The sequence below is a fragment of the Ictalurus furcatus genome, chromosome 13, assembly GCF_023375685.1.
Source record: "Ictalurus furcatus strain D&B chromosome 13, Billie_1.0, whole genome shotgun sequence".
NCBI classification, from domain to species: domain Eukaryota; kingdom Metazoa; phylum Chordata; class Actinopteri; order Siluriformes; family Ictaluridae; genus Ictalurus; species Ictalurus furcatus.
In genome coordinates, this window is record NC_071267.1 from 17847630 (window position 1) to 17875472 (window position 27843).

At 38.6% G+C, this 27843-nt stretch overlaps 1 protein-coding gene across 2 annotated transcripts; it reads right to left on the reverse strand.

Annotated features, from left to right (window-relative positions):
- Positions 1–1725: 1725 nt before the first annotated feature.
- Positions 1726–26434, reverse strand: epc1a (enhancer of polycomb homolog 1 (Drosophila) a). Of its 2 annotated transcripts, XM_053639633.1 has the most exons (15): positions 26147–26434; positions 22168–22260; positions 12366–12525; positions 10352–10497; positions 9822–10028; positions 9453–9601; positions 7679–7826; positions 7307–7465; positions 7050–7139; positions 6753–6901; positions 5937–6313; positions 4717–4826; positions 4486–4633; positions 3559–3907; positions 1726–3409 (listed from the first exon to the last, which is right to left on the reverse strand). In XM_053639633.1, exons 3-15 carry the CDS (start codon positions 12463–12465, stop codon positions 3337–3339), a joined length of 2205 nt encoding a protein of 734 aa, XP_053495608.1. In that variant the 5' UTR covers positions 12466–12525; positions 22168–22260; positions 26147–26434; the 3' UTR covers positions 1726–3336. The 2 variants fall into 2 exon arrangements, with proteins under 2 accessions (XP_053495608.1, XP_053495607.1); XM_053639632.1 differs by lacking the exons at positions 22168–22260; positions 26147–26434 and adding an exon at positions 20139–20816.
- Between the last annotated feature and the right edge of the window lie 1409 nt (positions 26435–27843).

A 27843-nucleotide genomic window follows, 5' to 3' on the forward strand; every position in this document is an offset into this window, starting at 1 on the left:
AAAAAAAATTACAGCAGATTTTCCAGAGATTTGGGCCAAAACTGGTTGTGATGCCATCGCATTCAGCCAAAGCCCTCTCTGAATGCAGAGTAACACCACAGAGTAACGCCAAATGTGAGTACAGCTATAAGGCCTCATTTACAAACAAACATCACTGTGAAAGACAGTGCACAATTCAAGCAGTTTTCTGAAAAAAGGGCAAAAAATCTCCACAAGTTGCATCACAAATTTTGGAAAAAAAAAAACTTGGAAAAAAACCCCACTGCAAAATCAAGCATTTTTGACTGCAATAATTACAAAAAAAACAAAACAAAAAACAAAAAAACAAAACCCTCCACGAAATCCTGTATGGATTGCAAAGTAATTGGACTGTTACTCTGGAGACAGGTTTAATCAGCTGTGTTATTTTGACATGAGAAAGTATGCATTTGTTTATGGTTTCATTTATTAATTCAGTGTGGTGGTGGTACAGTTGTCCAACAGGTAGTGCTGGTGGTCCAGGGTTCTATCTTGAGCTCTAGGTCTTGTCTCACAAACTGAATATTGGTTAACTAACTAATCTCTGAGTTTAGTTAGAGCTCACAGAGGATTTTCTGTGTTTACAATGGTGGGTTAATTTTTACTGGGTTACATCTCTATGGTAACATGCTCATGAGCAAATTCAGGCCTGTAAACAGGTTTTGGACCAATCAGCTGTTAGCAGAATGACATTTCAGAGAATGACAATCATATATTCTGCAAATGCAACTTTCTCCTATATACGATCAGATCATGATACCCTTTGCCACACCATGTATAAAAACCTGTAAACATCCCCACTTCAGCCCCCAGCCTGCTTTGCTTCTTGTCTGTTGTCTCATTTGAAGCTTTACAAATGGCATCTTCTCAGCTCGTAGGAATGGGTAAGACCTGTTATCAGTCATCACTTGCAAAGGATTTGTGACTAATTATAGCTTTGTGAAATTAAGGATGATATGAGACCTCTAAGGTCTCTATAGCTCAACTACTGTACATGTAAAGCTAAGGTATTCAGTATATTTAAGTCCTTAATCATTTGTTTTATTTTAAAAGCCAATGTGCTAGAGTACAGACCTACAAACAACTGAATGGGAGCTTATGTGGAAATTTGAAGAAAAAAAAAATAGTAGGTTCTTTTAAAGGCTCATGAGTCATAGAAGCACATAAAGCATATAAACTTGTTTACCACCATTTATTCAGTTGCATTATGTTGTGCTTATGTAAGATCTGATTAGTTCTTATTCAGTACACCAAGATTATGATCCCTTGTGTGTGTGCGCGCGCGCGAGAGAGAGAATGAAAGACAGTATCATGGCTACAGGAGTTTCACTCCCTGTGCTGACCAGATTTGGGCAGAAACCCAAGTTACACTCACGTCCAGAAATGGGCTCTATCTTACTGTCTGTGTGGAGTTTCCAAGTGTTCTTGTGTCTGTGTGGGCTTTCTCCAAATACTTTGGCTACCTTCAAAAAAAATTAAGATCTGTGGATACCATAAACTGCCCATGAAGTCCTGCCATGGATTGATCACTTTGTATTCCCATCTTAGTATCTGGGACAGGCTCAATGTCAATCAATGAAGATGAATAAATAATTGAATTATGTGTGTGGAAAATTGGGATTAAACAAAATTGTGCTATGGGAACAAAAATGTAAATAGTAAGGCAACCATCATTCACTCATGTGAACAAAAGCACACAAAGATCTCTTCTCACATATAATAACCTGGGCTTTATTATCAGATTTTTGTGTGAATGGTCTCATCTTTTCCCCTCTTGATTTTCAATATGATTATCTTTTCTCCCCCCCCTCTCAATAGTTTAATTCCGTCAGCCACCAAGTTGGACTGGATGGTGGTTCAGTTCAGCCAGTGGATTGAATATTGGAGATCCGGGCTCTGGGCAACACAGGACCACAGAACTGCAGCCTTGCCCGAGAGCCATCCTCTTCATGGAAGAGATGAAGAAGCATATTCCCAAAGGAAGGCACACCTTTTTAACTTGTGGATTTAGGAAATGAAATAGTCTGGAGTCTGTTGGAGCTGGATGGCTCCTCCCGCTCCTATATCTCACGTGCCGTTTAGCTGAAATAATGACACGGGCACAGCAAGAATGGAAAGTCATTAGCATTCACTCATCAGTGAAAGGTACTGACATGGACAAAAAGTCTTCCACCATGCGAAGCACAAAGTCGCTTCACCACAAGAACAGAAACAAAAATACACACACAAAATAAAAGATACAAAAATAATTGCCTCTTATACAAAGAAACTGTTATGGAAGGAGGAAGCTATATTTCAGAATATGAAAAAGGAACTGAAATTATACAAAAGCAGCAATAATCCTTACTTAAGTCAACATAAAACAAACAACACCAACAAAAAAAAAAAAACAACAACAAAAAAAAACAACAGTGCTTAGCTGAAGTGGAAGCCACAGATGCTTCCGAGTGAAGGCTTCATGACCTGTCTATCACTTGTTTTGGGATTATTAGTTAAATGGAAGCTTCCTACACACCACCCCACCCACCATTCTCAAACCCTCAGAGTGACAAACCTACATAGCCCATTCTAAACAAAGCCAACAGGCAAGATAACACAAAGGGGGATAAACAATTTAAAAGACAACAGGATGAATTAAAAAAAAAAGTTGCACTCATATGATTTGCAAAGATCCATCAGAAATGGAGAATGAAGAACCTGATGCTGTTCACAAAGTTAAAACAAAAAAACCAAACAAAAACAAAAAACCTGTAGCTACCCAAACACCAACTACACAGGAACAAATGACGGTACAGTGTTCATGGAAAAAGAAACGTGTAAACACAGCACAATAAATAGGTAAAACAGCAGGTTTCCTCACCATGCACAATGCAATGACTCGATACTCTCGCCCGCAACACGGCTCACTCGCACTCTCTCAGCAATATTTCTCCCCTTCTGCCTTCCCCCCCTCCTGTTTTTTTTTTTTTTTTTTTTTTTTTTTTAAATTTCTGTATTTCCCCAAGTGCAAAACATCACAAATGAACAAATCTGGATTCAAGTAACATATATACAAGATTTTGGTGGGGTGGAGTTTTTTTTTTTTATACAAATATGCAGTTACTGTACATTGAATATTTGCCATATTCATAATTTACATATGAATTTTCTCTAACAATAATGAATATATATTAAAAAGGGGGAAAAAAGATGAGATTTGCTGTCAAGGCCTGACAGTTGCTGTGGAAACCGGCTGTCTCTTTGTATTCCCAAAAGTGATTGGTGCACAGCACCAAAAGAATGTAGTGGGCAGGGAAAAGATCGCCCAGGCAACGGTTACTACGTCACCTCCATAGCAACTGTGTTCTCCGCTATACTGTTGAGGGACTGCTTTTCTTGCTCATGATTCTCCCTGGGGGGGGGAAAGGAAAAGAAAAAAAAAAAGGACAATCAGTATATTTCCAAGTTTCCTTTCTTACTCTGGGAGTTTACATGCTAAAATAGAACTTAATGATATATAATTAATGAGTGAAACAAATCATGTGGTGTATGCGCACTCACCCAGTGGTGACTTTGGGAAGTTGACAATTGTTAGCAGCGGCTGCGAGTTTTAAGGCAGCAGGTGGCATGCCACCGAGACCTCTGGGCAGATGGCGAGAGTTGAGGCTGGGGATCTGGGGCGTGGCAACGCTCAGACGCAGACTGTTCCCAATCAGAAGCTGAGGGGCGGAGTTGGCAGTACTGTTCCCATGATTACTGAGCGGATTGTGTGTATTGTGGATAGAAGTGGTGGTGGAGTTCGTACTGTTAGAAGCAGATAAGCTAGCAGGGACAGAAGTCATGGTCACTGGTGATGGGCTTGTAAGCATTGAAGCAGATGTAGTAGAGTGTTGTAAGCCCTTGTAAACTCCTGGAATAGAATTAACACAATAAGATGACGGAATAATTACAAAAAGGTAGTAACGAGAAGGCGCCAGGTGTATGGTTTTGTTTGACCGGGCCACTAAAACACAGTTCCTGGTAAATCTGTTTTGTTTGAAGGGGAGGGAAAGTGAAAAAACAAGAAATCTCACTTTTCTCAGCTGCATTCAAATCTAATTTATGAACATGTGACAATTTGCCCAATCATCCTCTTTTTTGTGTACTGTGCTTCTTAAACCTTTAACATAAAAACCAGAATTAAGGTAAGTCAGGGTAATAGTGCTAGTTAGTGACAGCAGCAAATGCTATATTTTGGTGGCACATGCTACCAAAATATAATTTTTTGTTACTGTTGTCTGCACCAAAATATGCTCTGTGCCACTTCGATATTGTGCCAATATTAAACATAATCCATACTGACCTCTCCAGGTTGGTCGCTACTCAGCTCATGCACACCTATATTATAAAACTAAACCAGTGTGGATATGCAATCAAATAAGATTTTATTTCCCCCTTTTTTTTTGGCAATCTAAAAAATAATTTGATGTGTGTATCCATTCTTCTCACCTGAGGCCTGGAGGATGCCATTGACTCCACTTCCCACAACACCATCCTCTTTGACTTTTAGGGTCAACAGCTGATCAGAGGTGACCAGAGCAGAGGCTGCAAACTGGGCACGGGCTGAATCCAGCGTCTTAGACACGGAGACTAGAGACTAAGGATAAATGAAAAGAAAGTTACTAAATGAATAAGAAATACAATGTCTGCCTTATGTCAGTCTTTTACTCACGCACACACCTGTGTGTTGTTGGAGCCTTCACTGGCCTGCTGTTGGATCTGCTCCAGCTGTTGCTTCTGCATGAGAGCCAGCTGTTCCTGGTGCTCTTGGAACTGTTCTGCTGTGAACACTGAAAAACACAAACATGACAATCATTAGCACAAAGCATAAATATTACCATCAAAGTATGTTATCCAGCATGTCTGTGTACACCCTCCTATCCCCTTAATTGCGACCAGTCTGCCTGTGCATTAGCCATCTAGTAGACCAGCTGTTTTATTGAGCATCTGACATGCATAAAAATGTAAACGTATTTAAAGTGGCACATTATGCCAAAGCTGTGCTACATTAAAGAACAACTTACCACTGCACAATTTATTTATGGAAAGCACCACACTGGTACTGTGTTCTTTTATTTTTAAAACAAGCTGAGATCTAATTTAATATAAAGCAACAACTCTTGAAAATCTATTAGCCAAGTTTGATCATGTGGACCAATACAACTCCATCCACTTTACGAGTGTGTGTATTCTGTATGTGATGGAACTTTAACTCTCTCTGAACTTTTTCACATTTCCTCATAAAAGTGGAAAAAGAACCCTTTAACCTCATCAGCATTAGCATATGGTTGGCTGTTTGCAATCTTGGATAAAATGTTTTTATTATACACTCACTTGTTTAATGAGGTTCATGTTCAAAGTGAAATCAAGACTTGAGCGTGTGCTGCTGGGAATAGGGAGAAAACCAAGCATCGTCTGCTTTCCCCTTTCCTTTTCACATTCATAATCAAAACATTTCCACTTTCATTTTTCATATGCCGATAATGCACAATACTGAAGTGGGTGTGAATACACAACACACACAAAAGAAAGTAGTGAGGTTGCAGATGGGTTTGCTAGTCACAGCCTCCCAAGTTACCACAGCATGACCACGCAGCAGATAATTTGCACAAATTAATTTTTCAACCCACACACTCTTCTTCCTCTCCAATTATGCCCACATACTGAGTCAAAGGTAAGGGAGATTATAATGTTTACAAATAGGAAAACATAAAATTCCTGTTTGTAGTAGTTTAATGTACTATTATTATGCACCATCTCTAAAGCTCAGAACCAAACTAAATATCATGGCTGTAGATTGCACAAATTTATTATGATATTCTTCTCCAATAAAGGTGTTAAGGGCAAGAATTCAGACAGGTGTGGAGCCTGTATGTGCGAGTACATGCATACAAACTCACCCAGTGAAGAATTTATAGTAGCAGCTCCTCTGTTTGGTATGTTAATGCCTGATCCTAACGCTGTGGTTAAGGAGCGGCTGAAGCCTCTGAGACCACAGTGGGACGAGCTACTCCTTGTGTCCGATTGGCTTTTTAGTGTCCGTGGTTTAAAGTGTCTCCAGCGGCAGCTCTTAATGTTTTGTAGGATTTGCCTCAGGTCAGGTGAGGAAGCAGAAGTCTGTGATGATGATGTGGGGAAAGAGGTGTTGCTATAAGAGGAGCTCTCTGGGAGAGGAGGAGGGGGAGGAGAAGCAGAAGCTGCCAAATCCCCTTCTATGTGGGAATCTAGACTGTGGAAAATGCCGTCAAGTTCCGAGTGGGCCCGGTCCAGGAGCACTCTGTACATCACAGACACAAGGCATTAAACATTTGGACAGAAGCACCTATGAATTAGCAAAAGGGTTCTGGCACTGTCCTGAAACAGAACCATACAGTTCAAGAACAAGTTTCTAGTTTGCATTTCCACCACACTTCAGGAACTGTGACCATCATGCAAAATAATTTGTGCAACAAGATGACATTTTAACATGTGGCAAAAGTACAGACACAACCAACATGGAGGCGGTTGAGATCAAAGTTGTGATATGAATCCTTTCTACTTTATTATATGAATATGGTGTTAACATTTGCCACACATTTAACACCAGCTATATTCGACAGGTCACACACAGTCTTTTTCCCCGCTATGAGCAGCATGCCACTGTATGCATGTTCTTGAAAAAGTTCCTAAAAAGGCTCCTGTGGTGGAAGCGCGGCACTTGTTTCAGAGAGACTTGCCTGCCACCTCGTCCCACCCGACGTCGTGCCAACCCCAGGCAGCGGCGTGGTGCTGAAAGGCTGGCGAGAGAATATCGGAATCGTGGATCACATGACCCACCCTCAGCCTCACTACACCATGGCCAGCCACCCCTCTGATCCAAACGAGCCTAGAGAGAGAGGTGTACACAGGTTGTTTTAAAGCAATATCAATACATGTGATGAATTACATTTTCATTTGAACAAAAGCCTTGACGAATGATTAAGGAACTAGCAAAAGATGAAAATGTATGAATGAGGGAGGAGAGGGGGACATACAGAGTGGTAAACACAGCCTGCTTTTCTTCTGAAAGCAAAAGCTCCATCAGGGTCATTCTCTTCCTCAGCCTCCGATGACCCAGAATGCATCTGCACAAAGAAGAAAAAGAAGAAGAAAAAAAATCAGTATAAACAATTAAAAAAAGTTAATGTGTTCAGAGAAAACTAAAAGCACTAAGAGTAGCACAAATTTTCATGAAGATGTCTTAAGATAAATGTGGAGTCGAAATGCGACAATGCATGCACTCCACTCATACCTGAGAGAAAGGATCTTCATCTGAGCTGGGAAAGTCGTATTGGTTGAGGTCTTTAAGGTTGAATAGGTGGGAGCCAGACTGCTGAGGAGTGGAGAATGGTTGGATCTTGGGCTTTTTCTCGTACTTCCTCTTTGTCCGGACCACCTCAATCTTCTCAGGCTGATGTAGTCAACCAACCAACCAAAAAAAAAAAAAAAAAAGCATAAGAACCTTCTATAATTTTGTTTTACAGCAAATGATCAGGAAATTCTCAGTCTGTTAATTCTGAACTGTGGAATTATGACTCCTGGATCTATACATTTACTTCACAGATGCGGCAACATCCATTATGTAGCCAAGGTTTAACCGCGGTACGATCAGATAAACTCTCACCTTAGTCCTATAGTCCTTGAGCTCAACATGGTCCTGGTGACGGTACTGGCTGCTGCTAGGTAAGGGAATGATGGGAATCTTGTAAATGGGCTTGGCCATGGCCAGTGCCTCCGCCATGACATCAGCACCAAAGTCGGGTATGCTGTTCCTGGAGATACACATCATAGAGCTAGTCTTAATCTAATATCTTGCCCTCTTATGACCAGAGGGTCACTGTATTATATTAGTCAGCACAAATATGAGCTCATAGAATTCTCTCTTACATTTTCAGTTATAGATATAAACCAAAATGCTTGGATTAATAAGCTTCATAAACATCAAAAGCGTTTCCTGCCTGTCTATAAAAATGTTACTTAAACATTTTAGATTAATTAGTGTGCATGGATGACGGAATACCTTTTCAGAATCAGGAATACATTAGCTGAAATCATTAATGAAACCAAACAAAACAAAGTGTAGCGTAAATTAGCCATAAAACGACACGGTCTATTTACTACACAGTCACCTTATGGTTAAAACAGGTCAAGAGAAAAAAAACAGACACTAGCCAGATACATGGTGTGTATTGTGAGAAAACAAGACCATAGCTGAACCGGAAAGCTTGGCCAACTTCCTGGACAAACATGTGCTACGCTAGAAAATCAAGCATAAATCTTGATTCTTTTATGTGCTTTTGTGGAGGATGAGCTTATTAAAACAGGGCTTACTAACGCTTTCTCTGAGGACACTTACACCCACATGGAACAGCAGCAGTAATTAATAGCTGAAGTTACTGTTAATATGAAGTCAGACTCTATGTGAGGTATGGAAGACTCAGTTGGGAACACTGGAAGAAAGTCCATTAACCAAATTCCACCCCTCCCTTTTTATTGTGAATTCTGTAACTGGACCTAGCTTCCTGAACACATTGTAAAATTAAGATCACACTTACTGGTAGAGAGTAGCTGCGTTTACATGGACAACAATAATCCACTCTTAATCCGATTAAGACCATACTCTAAGAAACTACCATGTAAACAGCAATTTTTACTTACCTTAATCTAATTAAGGTCATTATCGAAGTAAGCAATAATCTAATTAAGACAGGTGGAGTACTCCTGTTTTAGTCGCATTATGGACGTGTAGTAGTGACATGTAAACACCTTAATCACATTATGAACGTCGTGTGGGAGTTTTCACCGCATTTTGCGACAGGACACGATCACACACGGCAGTTTTACGTCAAACAAGAGAGTTCGGCTGTGTCCCAAATCGCATACTTTCCTACTATAGGCCTGTAGTGGGGAAAAATACATGTATCTCGGCTACTATATAGACGGTAGCTACGCGATTTGGGACACACCCACCGCTTCAAGCAGTTGTCTATTAGCATGTATAGCATGACAAATTAACTGCACTTAAAGCGTTCGTAAAAAAAAAATAATAATAAAAACACCCAAAACTGTATATGGTACCATAACGAAGACGAACTGTATGTTGATACGTGAAATTCTGGAGGGACGTCGGATGGCGTGGCGCAGTGACGTAATGACGCGGGCTGTTAATCTAATTATGTTCTAAAACATGTAAAATGGGAACATGACAGGAGTATTCTAAAAGCGACTCATGTAAACGCCTTAATCACATTATTATCTTACTCAGATTAAGGTCAATAATTAGATTACTGCTGTCCATGTAAACGTAGTCAGCGAGTCAGTGTAATGCTCACTACCATCAATCATTTGTTTGGAAACATGAAAAGCCAAATATGCCATCTAGTCTACTGATGTCATACCTCTTCTCCACGATCTCCAGTGTGAGGTGCAGCAGCTCTCTTTTGCTCTTCTCACGTTTCTTGATCATTTCCAGAATGGTGACGGCCCTGCTCAGGTCTCTCCTCAGTTTCAGCATCTTCTCATATGATGCTTCGTCATTCTTACGGTTCTGTTACAAAAAACCAAGAAGAGAAGTTATTCATCAATGTGTGTGGATCCTCAAATTATGGATTGAGGATCTATGAAAATTCGTTTTTTATTTATTTAAAAGTTTAATACTCCTGACCACATCCTGTTTAGACATCCTGACCACACTGTTTAGATGAAGTAGGTCTGTACATTTTCACTCATTTTAATTTAAAAACTAAGAGTAGCCTCAGGACACTCACCTTCCTGGTCTGCATTTTCTCCGTCCTGCGCCTAAAGGCCACATAGGGGTCACTGGTGCTGGAACAATCTCTCTTCTCCTGCTTGACTACTGGCGCAAGTGATCCAGTTTTACATGATTTCCTCTTTCTGCTCCAGTACTCAAACACCTCCCTGATCAACTCATCATCCTCCTTAAGCAAGAGCTTTGCTTCCTGCAAAGTCACCAGCTGAAAAGCAAATGACATGGAATATGTACTTAGGGATTTCCCCAAGCAATAACAATTAACTATGTTTTTTCATGAAAAAAGGGGGAATTTTATTGACAAATAATAATTAAAAAAAAATGTCTAGAGGGTATTCAGTTTTGCCTTTCAAATTTTTACCATTAGGTAGCAGCCAAGCCGACAATTTTAAGAACTTTAAACTAAATAGAACACAATGAACATGACTGTTGTTGACACCAACAATAAAAAATAATAATAAAAAAAATCATCAAGCTTCAAAAAGTGAAGTCTTGGAACTTATTTTAAGACATTACAAATGGTGATACCTGCTGGCCACTGCCTTTCTCTAGCCGGTCAATCATTTGCTCGAACTGCAGCACCCCCACCTCCATTTTTTTCTTCAGCCTGTTCACAAACGCCTCATCCTCAGAGTCCAGGTCATAATCTGGCTGCTCTGCATCCAGACTGAAAGCTGTACAATGATTTATTTAAAAACAAACAGTAAATAAATACATTTAAAAAAGGAGCAGGTATTGCACGGTTCTTTCTGTGCTTAACAAGAACTCATTAACATCTGCCTCAATCCTGGCATTTTTCCAAGGTTTACTTTGGAAGCCTTGGATTATGACAATGGCAAAAACACACAAACACGAGCAGCATGCCTTAAGGGACAAAGCAAACACACAGACCTGAGAACTATGGGAGCTTCCAGAAGGGGAATTCCCTGAATACATTATCACTGGAGTTTAACTAAAAAGACATCAATATGCATACTAAATTTAGCAACAGACACACACACACACAAAATGGTGTTGAGATGACTAAATCAAGTCAATGATGCAACACTGTTGGCATTTCAGGAGTTCAGACAACTGTAGTTGGAGTTAGAAAGAGATGAATTTGTACTCATATCCCACACACTGTACTTTTTTGTATAAAAAAAAAAAATGTTGGTGTGTTGGGGTGCTCAGATGCCCTTTGACAGCAAGGCACTTCCAGTTAGCAACGCATACACTAATTCTGGCCAGACACACACCTATACTCACACATGAGCGTAAGAAACCAGAAAGACAACTAACAGAGGTACATGATTTCAGCTAAAGCACTATTGAGTATATGATAGTACTACTGTACAGCATAAGCCTAAGGTTGATGAAATCCAGAACCCAAGACAAACAGTAAATTGTGGACAGACCTGCACTCAGATACCACATTTGGTTAGCTCCTTAAATGAAAATGAAACGCAGCAAAGGAACCGATCTGCTGTAAATCCTAAGCACCTCAACACATCATGAAAATATTTATTAAGCATTTAATGGTTGATGCATTTACACATCAGTATGATAAACTAGCTCCCCAAGGGAGCACACAGCACTGCATGTGTGCGCTATTCAGGACATGCTGCTGAAAAGCACAGAAAACTCATTATACACAGCAATAACCCCAGGGATTTTCAACTAGACTAAACTACATAAACATGCAGGGAAAGACCAAGAAATCAATATCAATTTACACACACACACCTTTTAAAATGAAAGAGATAAAATCATATACGTTTCTGTAAGAAGAGAGTACCTCCAACCTCTTCACCTTCTCTCCTCCACAATAAAAGCTGACTTAATACCACAGCTTCGCAGTGAAGCATCTAGGTCTTATAACCTTTCTGTTTTTTTGTTTGAGGAAAAAGAAAACTATGCTTTTGTGACTGAACTACCTTAAATATTTCAACGGGTAATACAAAAACAGCAGGCAGGCAATATTCCTGTATGTACAGATTATGGCCATAGACAGAAAAACAATATTTTGTAATTATTCAGCCACATGACCTTAAATATAGCTTAAGGTCATAGAGTTATAATGATCTGGTGTTGATTTATTTTTTCAACATTTAGTTTACTACGCTCCATCTTAAATACCCTGCGTGACATCCCTCAGTGCTGTGTTAAAACCTTTAAATTTGGACATTTGGGAAGGGAAAAACACTTTCCAGTGTTAAAAGAACGGGCTTGCAGATGAGGAAATCCAGCTAGTGTGAAAATATACCCTAACAATTTGTGAACAGATGGACAAGTGGTTATTACTATACAACATGCACTCTTCACACAGAGCCTTGGTAATTACTACAACAATGGCATCCCACTAAGATAAACCTTAAAGTGAGGGCTTAAAGGCAAGAGGCAGATGGCTTCCAAACACCACCCTAAATGCATGTGCAACATGATCAACCATCACATACAAAGTTGCTTCTGCATTCATAAGCAGTCCTGTTATTACTGGACTCACTAACTGCCCTTCTGCTTAATTAACATTCATATTAGGTCCACATGCTTGCCAACTCACGCTGTATGTGAATGAGCTGCTTTGGCATCTTGAAGTCGCCGGGGTACAGCGATTCGTAGTAGGAGATGTTGCTCTCTGCTTCGGGCACGGGAATCACCATGTTGTCCCTCTTCTCCCCGTACACCTGCTGTGCCGAGATGGCCCGCTGGAGATGGTGCTCCTACAGCAAACCACACACACGGATCAGGACAGAGTTTCAGTACGCAGGTTAAGCTGCCAAAAACACTTACAGGTATAATTTTATATGGCAAAAACAAAATCCGGCTCTGCTAGTTTTTCCCTTTATGTCCTTCTGTGACATTATGTTAACATTTAAGTTATTTCTTATGTACTGTAGTATTCTGTATTTCTGGTATGTCACAGTCTTGCCTGAATTTTCAAAAAAAAACAAAAAAAAAAAAACAAACCAACCACCCCAAAACAAACAAACAAACAAAACCCCCTGAGTCACATTTATCTCTGTCAACCTGTTCCCACAATATACCTGCATGCAATACTTCATATAATTAATGGAAAGCCTCATGAGAAACCAATCATTATAACGTTAGGATTAACCATGGACAAAGCTACAGATATTGTTCTTTTCTCACAATTTGGCCACAGAAGGTGTAAATCCTTGGAGAGAAAAAAGAAAAGAAAAAAAAAGTGGTGGATTGAAGTACTATGACACTTAAAATCAGAATTATTAATACAGCCACCAAAGGAGATTCAAATGTTTTGGAGCCTAAAGCGATTTTTCTGCTCACTCTTGTTCTGATGAAAGCATGGTTTTCATTAATGTTCCACATAAAATTGACACCAAAGACATGTTACCAGCTTTCTCTAAGCATTTCTTAAATGCTTTCAATGCTCAGCAACCATGTATAAACAGTCCAATGCATCTGATATTTCACAATCTGCTCAATTTATAAACTGAAACACATGATTTGTTGGTGGAGATGGCGATTGATGGAGGACTCATGGCTGCATAACACTAGGGCTTCATTGCACTAACACGTTTATTATTTATCCAGTAAATGTGTGCAAGTATATGTTTAAACAGCATCTAAAAATAGATGTATAACAATAATTATACTATACAAGATAGTTGTATAACGTCTAATCTCAACACACAACTGGTAAGTCTTTCTCTCCTGCATACACATGTCCACATACACAACCTGACTCATCTTTTTGCAGCAAAATTCCCATACCAGGGATGTCAATGTACACAAATTCTGATGATTGTCATTTAAATTAGTTATCAATTAATTGTCACCTTTAATACTCCAAGAGGAGTCTACTGCAGTGGCATACAGCCATGACAGGGTGTGAGAATCCCACTCAGAAGTCCAGCACCCCACCCAAAAGAAACGGCACTTTTACTCCAAATAATAGACTAGTACGACTGTACAATGAATCTATGCGATTATGATCACTTGAAATAAAAACTTAAAATAAAAAAAAATTAAAATAACTGTTAATAATCATCAACTATAAAGACTATAATATATAATGTGTCACTAGACGATGTCTCAGATGCACAATCTGGCAACATAGTGCATGTGAGCCTAATCATATTGCATGCATCGATGTAAACAAAAAGGTTGTTTTGTTATTATAGGCGTGTTATTTTCTTCCCAAATGTGCATAGGATATTGTGCATATTATGGAAAATTCTAAGAATATAAAAAGGCGTATGTTTACTCATGAATGTCCGTAACATGTTATAGGCCTATACCATTTAGTTTACTTCGGCGGGCCTTTGGCACACTTACTTAACTAAAGCCAAACATTCAATGACTATGCAGCTGTCTCTGGTCTCAAAACAGCAGGATGAGCATCTGCATCCCTTAAGTCCAACAGTTAACATGCAGTTAACTTACACCAGCTTGTTAACTTCAACCTGTGGTACAGCTTTAGGGGAAAACTAAAGTTGGCTGTATAATGCTTTACGTCATAAGTTGCTGCATTGTTTTGCTCAGTCAGATTTCCCACATGTTTCACCAGGGAACATGTAATTACTTTTCCATAGCTTTAAAAGAATGGGAGTACTTTTTTGATTAATAAACTTTTCATTTGGCACAATACTGAACGCAAGTCGTTTGCACAATTTAAAATCAGGAAGTACTGGATTTGCTCCCGGGGTCCACATACCGGTTTCCTCTAAACTCTTCTTAAAGTGGGATCTGGGGAACATACAGTAACTGTGGGTCTGGGATTTTTTAAAAACACTGATAATGAGTTGCGATTTCAATCACTGTAACAAAGCTGTGTTTAATCATATAGTTATTAGCAGGTTTTAATGGCGTTTGAAGTAAATGGGTTTAACCCAAACATCAGTAAAAAATAAAAACCTCAGGAATAGACCGTGCCAAGGCTAAAATAAATAGCCAAATATAGCACGGAATTAAATAATGAGACAATTTGAATAGTTGGATTAATGTTCAGAGATGGTAAGAAAAAAGAAACCAAAACGGATCTCTCATCAGCCTATTTTAACTCTGCGGCTTTAGGATGACTTGCGGCTCCTGAAGGCAGGCAGGCACTAAGCGCTGACTAAAGCAGCCCTCTGGCTCGGCATTCTGCCTGGGAAAAGCAGGTCAACTCCAACTGGAACACTTCCATCACCTCTTACCCAGTCTCCATAATGACAAAGCATCTCAGCTACTCCAAAATAAACATTCAAAGACAATGCTCAATTGCTGGCTCAAGACAAGAGAAGGATACAGGACTGCTGAATATCACAAAATAGCACTGCTTGCTTAAAGATATATTGACGCTGATCGTTTAACCACCAACACCGGCTTTATGGGTAGATACTTTGTTAACGCTTGCATTAAACCTGATTTGCGTAGGCATTTGGTAATTTTTATTTTGCTAATTATACAGGGTGTCCCAAAACTCTCCATGCAGAGAGAAAAACAGTCTTTAGCAAAATGTCTTCATACTCAGTTTATTTTTTTCCAGACAGCCTTTAAGAACGCCTTTGATAAAAGAACATCATATTGAAATCATTCTCATGGCTGTATCAGAAACCTGTTGCAAGGTTCCGATGGACGTTAACAGGAAACTTGGCAAGCCCATCACACACCACTGTTGTCAAACAAACGAATTCAAAAAAGACTGGAAGTGTTGTGGACCGACTGAGAAGTGGACGTCCACGAACATCCACTGACGAAGGTACACCCGACGTGGTGCTGGAAAACATAGTCCCCCATGTATGGTGACTATTGGGATACCCTGTATACTAAAATCACATGGTTGCGTTTTCTTCCAACAGACATCCACACCCACCCAACAGACCGCTTAAGAAATTGTTACTGATTTAACATTGAACACGTTCAATTTCAAAGAGAGCTGCAACAACTAATTAATAAACAATAATCGGCAATTGAAATAAATCAAAGGATTTCATTACCGATTAGTTGGGTCTATGACATCACTGTGGAAAAACTGAATGTTATTATTTTTAAAAATCCTTTGCACAATGTAACGCATAGCCCACAGATACATTAAATATCTTTCATAGGCTTCAATTTGCAAATTGTTTGAAAGACAACATTGGGGAAAATGTGAAAACTTTTTCTTGAAAAAAAAAATATAGAAAATAAAAAAAGGCTGTTTAATCCATCTAACCGATTAATCAAAGAAATAATCAACAGATTTGTCAAGTATCAAAAATAACTAGTTGCAGCCCTAATTTCAACAGTGCTGAATTATATTTTCCCTCATGACTCGGTCCTACAGTGGACATAAATTATTCAAACCCAAAATGTAAATAATAGACAACTTGCCAAACTTCAAAAGACTTCCTACAGACTCAAAACACACACCTTACTATGGTTTAAAAAAGTTAGACAACTTTCACACATGAAGTGAATCCATACTGAGCAAGTTATAGCCCAACATTATACCTGGTTATAAAAGGTGCAGGTGATGCAGCAAATACTATAACGATTTAAGGTTTGCTCTGACTTGCACACAAAATCATAGGAGATGCACACAAACTAAATTCTGTCCCTGTACCAAACCCTTCACGACGTATTTAAACATGTCCTCCCACTCCATACCCAGCTTGTTACATAAAAGGTACGATACTTCTCACAAATGTACCAATATCCAAAAACACTGCTGTGAAATCTATACATTGCTTATAGCAAACGTTACAACGTAAACCCCATGTTCATAAACTCAGAGAGGGTTCACCCTTCTTTAAAGCAAGAGATATCTTGTCATCCAAGTACTACACTAAATCTCCCAACGCTATAATGAAATTCTCATCACAAAGGCTCTGTTCACACCCAGGCTCTGTTCACATCCATCTCAGCTGATCCAATCACCAGTGGACAGTAGCGTTTGCACCTGGTTTTTCCATGTTTCTGGAAATGGTCTTCAATAACTACTTATCGCACTTAATCAGAAGCAGGGTTGCCAAATCAGAGAAAAACGACCTGACGTAAATTCAAAACCAGACTGAAAACACTAGCCAAACAAATTAAGTGTTTATGCTTATTTCCTAAAGAAAGCAGCAGTTGCTCAGATGGTTCGATACAACTTTTACTCACAGGGTCATCAGGCTCAGCAGCATTGTGTGCAGAATTTGCTCATCTAATCAAGCTTCATGTGCCTTCAATAGTTTAGTCATTGCTGAGCAAGAGTTCCCTACCAAGGATTTGAGGAGGATTAAAATGACCAGTCCCTCAAACAGCTCTAATGGACCTGACCAGTGTTTATTAACTCAAGCATAATAACTTGTATAAAAAAGATGATAGCAGAATACATGTATCGTAGTTCTACATTTTGTATTTCTACAACATGCCCAAGTGACAGGAGTTTCAAGCTCAAGTGAAGCAATCACAGCAAAATGAGCAGTAACATTTACAAGTAACAGTATTTCTTAATGAAACACTTTTCTTAAACTTCAACACAGTGCTAAAAAGATGCTTAAATAAAGAACAGCAGAAACAATGAGAAGACGATTTCAGTGGATTTAACGTGGCTGCATACCCAACAACACATTGAACACTCTGCATGATAAAGGGGGCTTTTCATCAATAGTAAAATACTGCTTGTTATGTGAGGTGCACTAAATATTTAAGTGTACTCCAGCCCACAATCGCTCCTATGAAACCGTAGCTTTCACTTTATCTTGAAGCAGGGGAGGCTACAGGGAAGTAAAAATAAATAAATAAATAAATAAATAAATAAATACCACACTACTCAAACACAGACGAAAATCTAAGACACTCAGGCAATGCTCAATTGTGCTTTATCGAAAATGTATCACATTGAGACACCACCTTATTGAACCCAATGAATGTTGTGCATCATTACACTCCAACTCTCCACTCATGCATCTACACAAAATTAAAACATACAATTAAAATCATTGTGCTAATATTCAACCTGGCAAAGAACGAGAACATTTGACCTTTCTAAGAAGCACATCATTTGTGCTCCTGAAAAGTTTCACACATGCACACTACTACCACCATAACACTTCTATCACAACCCAATACAGAAACAAACATTGTACTGAAGCGATCAATGAGGCATCCACATTTAATGCTACTTATGAAAATAACTGCATACTTTTTATCCCTTAACTTGTAAAACTTGATTATGTTTTCATCAAAAAGAAATAAAGGAATTAGGCAAATGTTACAAATAATAATAATAAAAAATATGCTCATCAATTAAAAGCAGTCCAGCACTACCCTGTTCATGGTAGTGTGTGCTGTGAATTATTTATTTGGGGTGACTCATTCGGTTACAACTGAAGCATCCCAAATAACTGTTAAGACTTAATAGTGCACTCTGGGAGAGACAAGAAAACTGCAGCTTTATACTCAAAATTAGCAGATTAGACCATATCAGACAGGCACTAAGTAAGTTCTTTCATGAGCTCCCCATTTCTTATTCCAGTATAAATAAAACGGGTATTACGCAAAGTGTAAAATGATCAGTAATATCTGCTTGTATGGTAACAGCCCACTTCCTCAATTCAAGTGAAAGACCAACCATGTGCCATCAAAGGGTCAACATGATACTGCTCGACACATTTATAAAAATGCAGGCTGCAACTGAAATGCATCAATGGTAACAGAAATAAATATGTACATTAATCATCTTCAGTCACGATGACAAAAGCTTTAAACTGTATTGAGCGACACTAAATTTGCTTTCATGTAGTGTCTCATGCTTGTTTCGGTGTACGATTGACCTCACTTGTATAGGTTAAAAATACAACCGAAATATGGACAAGATGCCACAATAAGACTGCAGACAATTACAAATGTGATCATCAGTCTAATAATAGAAACACTCACGCAAGTGGACAGACTGTAGTTTGCATTTTTTACAACTATTTTTAAAAGAAAATGAATTTCAATAGAAGGCCAAAGTTCCCTCATCTTCTATAACTTCAATTAGAATGATGCACAGACCCAAATTTTGATAATATACCAATAGTACCAGTCGTTTCTGTGAAACAACAAGTTCTATCCTGTGCTCACATGCAAGATTTATGCAGGCAGTAAACATCTCAACACTGTCATGACATAAAATTCATCAGTGGATCCTGATAAAGTTTTCAGAGCAGGACAGGCCCAAATGCTAATACTAAAATCAGACTGTTACATTCCTACAAACTAGGGTCCGATCTGCAAACCATCAAGTCTGCATCCGTACAATCTCATTTCAGGTGTAAATGTGTTCCAACATGTCATTTGACAAAGTCAGTTAATTATCAAGCCCTGAATAAAGTGTGATGCATAACACACAGTGCAGGTGTTTCACCTGAAGCGGGAACTGTGATCAACCCCAAAGATAGCAGAAGAGCTCGTAAATGCCTGGGATCGCACCTGATCTTGTGCTACTGAGGTGAGAACGACCAATTCAAATCTGACTTTACAAAACTAACGATTATTCAGTATACATGCTGTTGTAATACATGACAAGAAGGTAGAAAAAAATAACCATAGATCGGCATTCAAGAACTCTCAGAATGCATAAAGAGACTACAAACATTTCCCTGGTTAGTGGTGTTGGAGCTGGATCAAGAATGAATTAAACTCAAGTGAAAATTAATAAAAGTCATTTTCTCTTTAAAATTGCAGAACTTACATTCTTAGTTTATTAAATTTCAGACCATTTCTTACTGTTCTGTAAAAAGACAGTTACCAGACATAAAAGGAAAATCAAAAACATCAGAATGAATTTCTAAAGACAACTTTTTCCTATTGCTCCAAGGACAAAAATATCTACTTCATCTAAAGCACTTGTCATACACTCAGAACTGGAAATGAGTGCCTTTAGACCCCATACATTCCCAGACCCGCTTATAACCCTGCTTCACTGGTTTGAACTTAGTACTTTAGTGAAAGCGCAGTGTTCCATGTGGATGTGCTGTGGGTGTGTGAGCTCAGTTTTGCCCTCTGTTGTTTGCTCTCTGTCATTACAGCCACAACGAGCTCCTCCAACCAAGCTGTAACAAAATGGCTGCTCAGCCATTGTCACGTGACTCCTTTGTGTTTTGCAAGCCGATTGCTAGTCAAACACCACGATACAACACGAATATTGTGCTCAAAATCATAAGATAACGTCTTTATGTTCTTGCTCGGTCTGAAAAATTCACCGAGGGGTTTCATAAACAACACGATTTACCGCGGAGAAAAAACAAGCGGCGGCCATTTTGTGAAAAGCTGCGCAGGCGATACTGAGGCGCTCCTTTTATTGAAAAATATATAGAAATTGTGTGTAAAAATGACCCATGGTATCTTAAAAACGTACCGATTCCTCCTCCTTTTCCATCCCCGTCGGCATCTGCGGCACAGCTCGGTTAATAGAGGCATATTCGTGCAGGTCTGGTAAATCCTCGCAGCGGAAGACGGGTAGGGGCTTGGTAGCGTCCAGCGCCCGCGCCCGAAACGACAATTTACTCATTTTTATATCGAAAGACGTAACATAAACATATAATGTCCCTTTAGATTCCCAAATGACACTGTTAGAGCTCTCATTGAGGAATCTGTGTCGGTCTTCGGAGTCAGTCGTCGGATTGGTTTGAAAAATACGCGTCCAGCGAGAAGAACAGAGCCGAAAAGGCCCGGGGCTCGATCGCTCTCTCTCGGTGTGATTTTGCCGTAGCGCCGCTCTGTCTCCCTGGTTCAGTGCGCCATGGCCAACATGGCGGACATTAAAAACTCTTTAGCTGTGGGTTTGTTTCCTGCGGCCCGACCCCCTCCTCCTGCGACGCGCGTTCACGCGTCACTCATTCCCGCGCACTTCAACACGCGTGCGCGCCCCCGCGCTGGGGGAAGGGGTGCAACACACGCAAATAAAAACGGCTTTGTGTGTGTTGTGGTATTTTTTTTACATCCAGCTGCCGAAACTGAATTATACGACACATTACTTTATATATTCACACAACACATCTGTTAAATAAGATTATTACAACAATTATTATTATTAGATTTGCTAACTGACGATGCGAGACCGATACAAAATACTGTTGTTAAATAATTTGTTAAATAATTTATATATATATATATATATATATATATATATATATATATATATATATATATATATATATATATAAATAAAAGAGTATTTTGTATACATCTTAAATAATCTTAACTGAGTTATATAGTAGTATGCACTCAGAAATAATCAACATGTATAGAATTAAATTACACACTAATATCCTCCTTTGCAAATATAAATAAATAAATAAATAAATAAATAAATAAATAAATGCAGTACTATAGGACTGAAGAAATAGTCATACACCAGACAATCTGGTCTATTTTTAGAGCTTAGAACAATTTCTGTAACGAAAATATACAAGTAATTGAGGTAAAATGAATTACCCCGTACACGTACTGTACTGCTAAAGCGCTGTAAACGCACACCACTTGTCGCCCTCTGGTGGTCAAACACGGAAATGACGTCTGGATTTAAAAAAAAAAAAGTGTACTCAATCATAAAATACAAGATTAAAAGGAACTGGTTCCTTTGTTCTCTCTAGTTAATCATAACATTTGTTTCTACTAAATATTATGTAATCTTGTATATAGAATATCTGGACAACAAAAAGCACAGAGTGATTATACACAGAGTTATGCCTTGTGATACATCACCCCAGACTAGTGAAGGTGTCATGTCAGCTTTTTTTGGCATTACACCAATGCCATGATTTCACAAAACATTAAATGAAGATGCATACAGAAACTGAGAGATGGTAAAGCTTCTCAAAGAATACAATATAAATACTGCAAAACCAAACAGGCCAAAACTATATGTTGACAATAATTAAAAAGAAACAAATTGTGAACCTTGCATGGACCCTCATTCTGTCTATAGGTTTTATTTTGTCTCATGGAGGCCTGCCCCCCCACCCCCTTTTAAATCCCACTGCATACTAAAACAACAAAAAAACAAAGCAAAATTGATGACTTTTCTCAATCAGAGGTATGGCTTTGTGTGTGAACTACTTCAGCACCACAAGGTCCCAAGTCACAAATTTTCAGACCTGATACATGTATTAAATAAGTTTAGGCTCTTTTCTTGTTTCTGTGATCTATTTTTGTGGGAAAGCACTCAAGTTTTATTTAGGGGAGACATTTTCTGTAACAAACACATTATTATAAAACCTCTGATGTTACTATTGTGAAAAAAAAATGCGTTACTTGAGACTTTTTATTAAATTAACAACTTTTATCAGGTTCTACATTATAACCTGATCTGCCAAAAGCACTGTCAAATTATCTCTGATCATACAAGGACCAAAATACATTTTTAGATATATAATCCTCCTCACCTTTAGGCCCCTGTAGTCTCAACATATTGTAGATGGAGCAAAGCCCATGCAGTATAATATCCAATTTATGCATTATGTCAGAACTTCCAGGACCTACACAGTCAATGAAAAAGTGGATTAGATGCAGCATTTGCACAATGACATCGAAAATATAAAGCAATAAATGTGATGAAAACACCAGCATAAGACAATTAATAATCAGAAAAATTTTAATTCTTGCACATTTTACTACTGAATTATTATCAGTAGTGTTTTCCCAACAGATCATATGGTATGGCATAGTACCATTACAGTTTCTAAACTAATTGCCTAACTAATAGTACCCTGGCTGAGACCTGTGTCCATTTCCTATCACATAATGGTGGTACCATTGGCTGCATTTACAGCAACAAGTAGTTTAGGATATGTCTACATTTGGGACACGTCTCCATTTTAACTTGAACATCTGGATCCTTATGTGTTTGTGAATTCTTCTTGGCAAAACTGCTAAAGCTCTGTCAAATTGGATGGGTACCACTGGTGAACAGCAATTTTCAAGTCTTGCCACAGATTCTCAGACAAATCAGCTATTCCAACACATTTAGGTTCTCAGTCATGAACCATTCCACTGTAGCGTTGGCAGTATGCTTAGGGTCTTTGTGGAGGGAGAGTTCTCTTGCACACTGGAACAAGTTTTCTTGTAGGATTGCCTTGTATTTGGCCCCATCCATCTTGCCCTCACCCCTGGCTAGTTTCCCAATCACTGTTAATGAAAAGCATACCCACAGTACAATGCTGCCACCACCAGGCTTCACTGTGGGGATGTTCTCAGGGTGTTGAGCCGTGTTGGGTTTCTGCCAAATGTAGCACTTTGTACCAAAGTCAAAATGTAAAATTTTGGTTTCATCACACCAGAGAACTTTTCTCCACATACCTTTGGGCAAACATCAAATGAGAATTCATATGCCATTTATTCAGTAATGGTTTTCTAAAAAATGGTTTTCTTGGCCTCTTGGTTGCTTCTTTGAGTTTTCTGGGATGGCCTTCTCTAGGTAAAGTCACAGTTGTGCCATATTTATTCATTTTGTTGCCCCCCCCCCAACCCCGTTTGATATTTTTCCAGAACGTCGCTCCATTTTTGTTCTGTTAGCTCCTTGGTTCATTAGGCTGTTAAATTGAGACCTTCCAGGAACAGATGTATTTATACTGAGATACACGATACTTAACTGCACATAGGAAGACCGTGTTCCTGACTAATTATGTGACTTCTGACGGTAAATGGTTGCACCAGAACTAATTTAGGGTTTACAGAGATTACGTATACAATAATTTTTTTACAAATATTTTATATTTATAGATAGCTTTGCAAAATCTATTAATTGTACCCTAATTCCAATGTTATGTGCTATTCTGTGTAGATATAGGACATAAAATAAGTGAAATTCAGTTCTGGGTTGTAACATTATAAAATGTGGAAAAGTTCACAGGGGATAAACTTATGCAAGGCATCATATTTCCATTTCTAAACACACCGGTATTTTCTAATGAACTAAACTAATCAAATTCCACAAAATAAGCATTTATGAGTATTTCTTTCCTTTTAATGAACACAAGAATTATACCAATTGATTTCTCTTCCAACAGGATCCGTATAGGCCTGGAACTCTCCGACCGAATGTAAATAACATTCCAAATATATTATTCACTTGAAAATAGAAGGACACATGTTTTACAAAAAAGCAACTTGTCTCTGGCAGTGATTTCTCTTTTAGTCATGTTCATCTAGGCCAAGTTCCCAAGCCTCAGAAACATGTAAAACAAAATGCTCCACTGTTCAAGGGGTTGGGGGAAACTGGTGCAAGTTGCTTAAAAGATTTAATTTAATTCCAGTTTATTGTAGTTATACGCTGTATTTGCACTCTTGCAGTGTAAATTCTGTTGTTTATTATAATGGAAGTGATCTGTTAGTAACGAGGCTACGTTTCTCCTCACTCGCAGTGTAGAAGCAGTGATAAACAGTGGGAGGGCGAGTAAGATCTATAATGTCTAATTAGAACGGTATGATCAAAGTAAACACAAGTAAAATAATATGTCTAAAGGCAGTGAGTAACAAACCACAAGGTGCAGTGAAAGTGAGATATTATTAATTTAGGACTGTAGTTTAATTATCAGTGCTTTTTGTGCATCCATGAAAATAATGCACAAATACTATTTTATATATACTCACACACATACCAATTTTATTTAATTCTGGACAAACAGTTGTTAATGTGAAGTTTTATAATTTTATAAGTTATATATATATATATATAAATAAGAGAGTTTATATTTGTAGCACTCAGTTTATGGATTTTATTTTACCTAAACAAAAAATGGTACTGAAAGTTTGCCCCAATCAGATTAATTGAAAATAATAATAATAAATGATCTGCCAATTAATTGATTATGAAAAGAATCCTTAGTTGTAGCCCTAAATAATAATAAAACCTTTTTTCATGGAATAAGACACCCAGTGAGATCCTTGAACTCTAGAGAAACTTCAAAGAAAATCTTCAGCACACTCCAGACTGTGTGGCTCAGAAAACCCAAAAGGCACCTCCACCCTTCCCCCACTGCAACTGCATCAGAGTAAACTGGGGCAGAACTAAGATGCATTCTGTGGCTCTGTGTGTGTGTGTGTGTGTGTGTGTGTGTGTGGGGATCATAGATTAGAACCCAAAGGACATGGCCCAAAGCCAGGAATACACTCTGCAATGTAGAGAAAAGGAGGAATAACCAACTAGAGACGCTAGATCATAACGATGAGTACATAAAAAAACCACGATGAAGTGTCTAGCACAGTGTAAAGACGGTGAAATGTGGCAATGACTACACAAACCCAGCAGAAGCTCCAGTCCCGCCTGTCTGTAAATCGCTACTGTAATTACATAATGCCATGGCGGTCTGACTAAAGAGGGGGCGATCCCGTTACACTGAATCAACTCAACTAGGAAATCAAGCTCGCTAAACAATCCGACAAGAATTTCATGCTCTCGACGATGACAATGTCGTTGTGAAGTCGATTTTTTAATAGTGTAATTATCATGCCCGGTGATGCATGTGTGTGTGTGATGGCTGAAGCAAATATTCACGGCGTCGCCGCCTAGTCGCTTTTGACAACAATTAGACAACGATCAAGGCCCTATATCGCAAACGAGGCCACATTTAAAGCGTCGAAATGAGAGCAAATCAACTTTAGAAAGACAGCCACAATGCAAAAACAGCGTGGCTGGTATATGGTGGACACTGGCGCGTGCATCCTCCTGACGCCGAACACGGAGGAAGTTGGACGCGCGTGCTTAATATGTTTGCAAATAACATTACCGGAAATGTAAAGCAAAGTGAATAAACTGGTAAGAAAACACAACTCAAAGTTTAAAAACGTCCACCCACGTCCCCTTATACAGTAGGCGACCCCTTAAACCACACTCCAGACATCCATATGAATGATCTTTCGGAAGTGAAAATGATAAATATACCGATTTAAAACGTAAGATCGTTTTCCAATCTCGAGTTTTTTTTAAAAGCCACATTTAAAAAAAAAAAAAAAACCCACAGGCAGTCGACAGGGGGAAAAAAAGTCGCAAGCTCTTGTTGAAAGGAGACTAGAAAAGCCGAATAAAAACATATTTACCATTACAACCATACTGTTGTTGATTTGTTTATTTTAACAACAAGAAATACATAATATTTCTGGTACAGACTGGTCACTTTTCGCTTGTTATACGTTTAAGGAGAAATGGAAGGTTAGAGCGACACCATGGACCTGCCAAGACATTCCTATCGAGGTTAGCCACCTAGCTAATGTTTAGCTCATTCTAGCGACATTCTGCAAAATTCCTTAGACATGACCTCGTTTTTTAACAAGAAAAAAACTTAAATATGAACGTGAGTGAGATACATGATATATTTTCATCATCAACAACAAAAAAGACTTATGTTCACAAAAAGAGCAACTTACCCATTTTAACCACTAGGGTGGACGGTGACAATTCTGTTGTATATGACAAGCAACGGCTGCATAGTTAAGACCGAGAGCTCCGACACAACAAACGCTTTGCCGCAAAATCATTACAGCCATTTTCTCATCCATCACAAGTGCCCAGTAATAATTTACCAGAAAGACTAAAGATCCAGATCAGTTTCACTCACTAACTGTCGACCAAAAAGTAGCTCAACACCGTTTTAATGATCACTTCAGCTGAGAGACTCGTCGTCAGTCATAGGGTTAACAAGTTCTCTCCGAGCGATTACGCGCTTCCTGATTGGTCGCACAGTCTCACCAATCACCTGTAGAGAACAACAGCACTCGGACGGCAAATGGCGTTTTTTCCCCAACCACATTCAGACAAATCCTGCCTCCTGCAAAAGGATTGGCTACTAGCTCTTAACTCACTGTCATAGCCCCCTATCTATTGGTCAAAATGCTTGTCAGTATAACCTTCTCGCGGAGGAGGCGGAGTCTGTCGGAATGTGGTTGGGAAGCAAACAAAACATAACAACAAGCTACCAGACGACCATATGGGGAGAGCAATGTGTTGATGTGTTGTCCACTACAGAGCCGCCAAGCAAGTAAAAATAACAGAAAATAAACCAGCAGAACGAAACAGTTATCACATGTCGACCTATTTCGGTGAATCACGTCGATACGAATACAGACAGACCATAATAAGTACACATTTTCAGCTCATTCCCAGCTTGACCTTGTGGCCTACTTTGGCAGCCATTTAATGCACATAACAATGTGCAGTAAGTCTATTGTTATTTATCGGAGGCATTTCAAACTTATATGAAAACCTAAAAAATGGAGTGGGTTTGAACTTGGTGCCACAAGAATTTCAACACTGAAAAAAGTCATTTCACACAGGTTGTCTTGTTTAGACATCTCAAATGTGAACTCTAGACTGGTTTCACACAGAAATACTGATATAGTTTTATGCAAATCTAAAGAAAATGTATGTGTTTAGCAACATTTTCACAGAACTGCAAATGTGGAAAAAAGGTCAAATTTAGAACCCTTAAAGGTTTTTCAGTTGTGTATTTGGGGGAATTCCTAAAGTTTTTTTTGTAAAACCCTATTTCTGAGTTTCCCTCTTAGTAAGAGTTCCAAGTGGTAACCCCCTTTTGGGAACTAGAACCCTTGACTATGCAGATAACCCTTGAAAAACCATTTTAAGTGTTAGGCAGTATGTTGTGTCAATATAAGCTGAAAACTAGAAGCACATATTAACATTTCTAAATGTAAAAACAAATAGGAATGTACATATTTGTACAGATGCTCCTCTATATTTTGATGCAATACACATACAGTTGAGGCCAAAGGTTTGCATACACATAGGCTAAAGACATTTAGCCTTAGTTTTTCACAGCTTCACACATTTCAAGTCAAGTGGCTTTTTATTGTCATTTCAACCACATACAGCTGCTACAGTACACAGTGAAATGAAACAACGTTCCTCCAGGATAATGGTGCTACATAAAACAAAAAACTAACTACATGAGATGACACAGAACTAAATAAGACCTACACATTCTACATAAAGTGCATATTCATGTTACCATACGTTTCTTTTGGCAAGTCAATTAATGCATCTCCTTTGTTTACAACCGAGGTAATGCTAAAACAATTCATTAGAAACAGAATTATTTCAGCTTTAA